At 65.5% G+C, this 3,315-nt stretch overlaps 1 protein-coding gene across 1 annotated transcript in view; it reads left to right on the forward strand.

Moving 5' to 3' along the window:
• Positions 1–3,315, forward strand: part of AGBL5 (ATP/GTP binding protein like 5) — a 35,876-nt gene that overhangs the window by 22,404 nt on the left and 10,157 nt on the right. Inside the window, exons 3-5 of the mRNA XM_009280671.1 lie at positions 313–490; positions 1,565–1,743; positions 2,342–2,900. Coding sequence (XP_009278946.1) covers positions 313–490; positions 1,565–1,743; positions 2,342–2,900 — 916 coding nt within the window. The remainder of the gene's footprint in view (positions 1–312; positions 491–1,564; positions 1,744–2,341; positions 2,901–3,315) is intronic.

The following is a 3,315-nucleotide window of genomic DNA, read 5'->3' on the forward strand; positions in this document are numbered from 1 at the left end:
AGGGTGGGGCTGTCGATCTCCTGGGGAGCAGAGGGAGCAGGGACGCGGTCCTGGAGGAGCGGCTAGAGGCAGAGCTCAGGGCCGTAGGTGTGGAGAGCGTCCCCCGCCCCGCTGGGAGCCCCCCCTTCGCTCCGGCAGCTGCCCGGGGTGAGGCTCGGCGCCCTGTCCCTCGGTCCCCGGCCCAGCAGCGCACTCAGCCAGGATGGCAGCTGCCCCAGCCGAGCCGCTGCCTTCCCTGGAGGGGGAGGCTCTGACCCATGTGATGCTAGCTGACCGGGGCAGGCTGGCTGAGTGTCTCTCCTCGCCCTGCAGCCCCCTCGACTCTGTCTATTACCACCGGGAGCTGCTCTGCCACTCCCTGGACAAGCTGCGAGTGGACCTGCTCACCGTCACCTCGTGCCACGGCATGCTGGAGAAGCGGGAGCCCCGGCTGGACAAGCTCTTCCCAGACACGAGCACTCCGCGGCCGCGCCGCTTCGCAGGGAAGAGGGTGAGCTGCCGCGCCGGCTTTGGGGCTGCGTCGGGGACGGCGAGCGCGGCCAGCAGACTGTGCGATGGCCCATGTGTCGGGGCCTTGCTGCCGCCCTCGCGTCTCTGACTCGAAAGGTGTCGTGTCCCAGAGGGCTGGAGCCTTAGACTGGGCGGAGCGTGGGGAGTAGAGAGTCTGTGAGATCCCGCGTCAAGGCATGGGAACCGGTAGCCTGCCAGGAGCCCCAGTGTGTCCACGTCATCTCAGCACCATGAAATGCCCTCTGGCAGCACCGCACGCGTGTTCCTCAGGGCAAAAATTAGCGTCTCGTTTCCGAGGAGTTTTGTTCTGTCCTCCTTTTAATGCTGTCGCTCCGTTAAGCCGTGAAGAAACTGATGGAAGTGCTGTATTTGGGGCGTCAGCCCCTGCTGCGGTAGGTGGGCCGGGGTGGCAGGAGCCCCGAGCGAAGCCCCTGCCGGGCAGCAGGGCCGGAGCTGCAGCGGGGGGGTGTCAGGGCAGAGGCACCCTCTGCCCCTGGGGCATCCACCGGCCCCAAGGGGGGCTGCAGCCCCCTGCTCCCGGCGGCAGGGAGCTCCCTCTGCGGCTGCACAGAGCTGGGATGGGCGGCCGGGAGGCTGCACGCGCGTCTCTTGCTGAGAAGCTCCCACCAAGAGAAGGGCTCTTCGGGAGGTGCTTTCTGTCGCCGTTGCGGTCAGGCTCGTTCCCCGCTCTTGCGGGATCGCTCGGGGCTTTTCCCTGGGGCGCTTCTGCGGCTCTGCTGCTCTGCCGCCCGCGCTCTGGTTTCTCGTGGTAGCAGGCTGCGGGGTTTCTGTGCCTTTAGTCTCGGGCAGGGAGAACCAGCCCTGTTTCAAGCAGGACCTAGGAGAGGTACCGGGTAAAGAAGCCACCGAAAACTGTTGCGTGGCCACACCCGGTACCTCGTTGTCTGCTCCACGTAAAGGCTTTAGCTCCGCCTGGGGCGGCATGGTGCCTGGCTACGGTGGAGGGGAGGAGCCCCGGGGAGCGTTTGGCCCCTCGGATAAGGCATCGCAGCATCTCGGAACCTGCCCATCGCCCCTGTCTGCTTGCCCCCAGGTGTTCTTCCTGAGCAGCAGAGTCCACCCGGGAGAAACGCCCTCCAGCTTCGTCTTCAACGGCTTCCTGGACTTCATCCTGCGGGAGGAGGACCCCCGCGCCCAGATGCTGCGGCGGATGTTCGTCTTTAAGCTCATTCCCATGCTGAACCCCGACGGGGTGGTGCGAGGCCACTATCGGTGAGTGAGCCCAGGCTGCAGCTTCGTCAGGGTGCAAGCTGGGCGGGTCTCCTGGTTTGGAGCCTGCTGTGCCTTTCGCGATGGCTGCGAAGAACAGTCCCAAGATCCTGCGCCAGTAGAAGAGTGAGCTGAGAGGCCCGCGGGCTGCGGCAGGCTCTCCCCCTCCCCCCCCCCCCCCCCCCCGCCCCGGGATCTCTGGCGAGGGCTCGGGGCTGCTGTTGCCTGCGTAGGTCACCTCGTGGATCGGGGCTTGTCTAGCTCAGGCGAGCAACGCTGCCCTGCGCCTTTGAGGCGCTCAGACACTGTCCCGTCCTTGCTCTCCCTGGCGTGTCAGAGCTGGGCCAGCTTTCAGGGAGGAGGGAGAGGGATCACTCGGGGCTCTGTCTCGCTGAGGCAAGTGCCACTCCAGGAGAGAGAGAGGTTCTCGGCTGCTTTGGGGCAGAGTCTCTGCCCGCTTGCCTGCGAGGGGATGGTTTGGCCAGTTGTACTCCAGGATAGAGCCCAAAGCCTCGGCCATCGCGAGGTAAGGTCGGGTCTGCCTTTGCGGAACGGATGGCGCCCTGCGAAGGACCTCACGTCTCCTCTGCTCTCTCTGCAGAACTGACTCCCGTGGGGTAAACCTGAACCGCCAGTATCTCAACCCCGACGCCGAGCTGCACCCTGCAGTGTACGGGGCCAAAGCTGTCCTCCTCTACCACCACGTTCACAGCCGCGTCCTGCCGGGCTCTCCTGACTGGAGGACGTACGTCTCGCCACTCGGCACCAGCTCGCTAAGCACAAAATCTTCCAACCATTCCGTCCGCAGCAGCGCCCCGTCCCCGGAGGCAGCCCTATCGGAGCTGGAGAAAGCCAATAACCTCCGCAACTCACCCAGCACCTGGCGTGCCGGCACGTACTTCAGCCCTTCTCAGGAACCCCAGCTCTCGGGAGCGCCTGCCGCCGAGCTGGGCAGCAAGGACCAAGCTGTCTGGATCCTCCCTTCAAGCCACACCGTGGAGCACTGTGAGGAGGAAGCCAGGAGGCCTCCACCAGCACCTCTCCCTGAAACCATCCTGCCCCAGGACAGTGGGCTGGCCTACTACGTCGATCTCCACGGGCACGCCTCCAAGCGCGGCTGCTTCATGTACGGCAACAGTTTCAGCGACGAAAACGATCAGGTGAGGGCAGGGGGTAGGAGTACAGAGGTGCTGGAGCAGGCTGGGACCCTCCCGCTGCTCTGCCCCCTCCCCAGGGTCCCGCACGCTCCCTTCCACTGCTGGGAGAGGGGGTAGGAGGTCCCTGTCACGCCAGAAACTGAGCTCCCTGTCGGGACAGGGCTGGTGCCCAAGGAGAGGGCGCTGGGCTGGCCGCCCTCCCTGCCTTCGGTGCTTGGTGGGGTTTGCTCTTCCTCTCCCTCTCCTCGGCCTGTGATCGGAGCAGCTGCAGCAGGTCTCAGCTTTCCCCCGGGAGCTGGCGTGGGCAGGACAGAAGAGCTGCCCCTTCTTCTCTTCGTGGTGTACTCTGCGCTGGGTCAAAAACTGGCTGGACGGCCGGGCCCAGAGAGTTGTGGTGAATGGAGTTACATCCAGTTGG

Source organism: Aptenodytes forsteri, unplaced genomic scaffold (genome assembly GCF_000699145.1).
Source record: "Aptenodytes forsteri isolate BGI_AS27 unplaced genomic scaffold, ASM69914v1 Scaffold820, whole genome shotgun sequence".
Taxonomy (NCBI): domain Eukaryota; kingdom Metazoa; phylum Chordata; class Aves; order Sphenisciformes; family Spheniscidae; genus Aptenodytes; species Aptenodytes forsteri.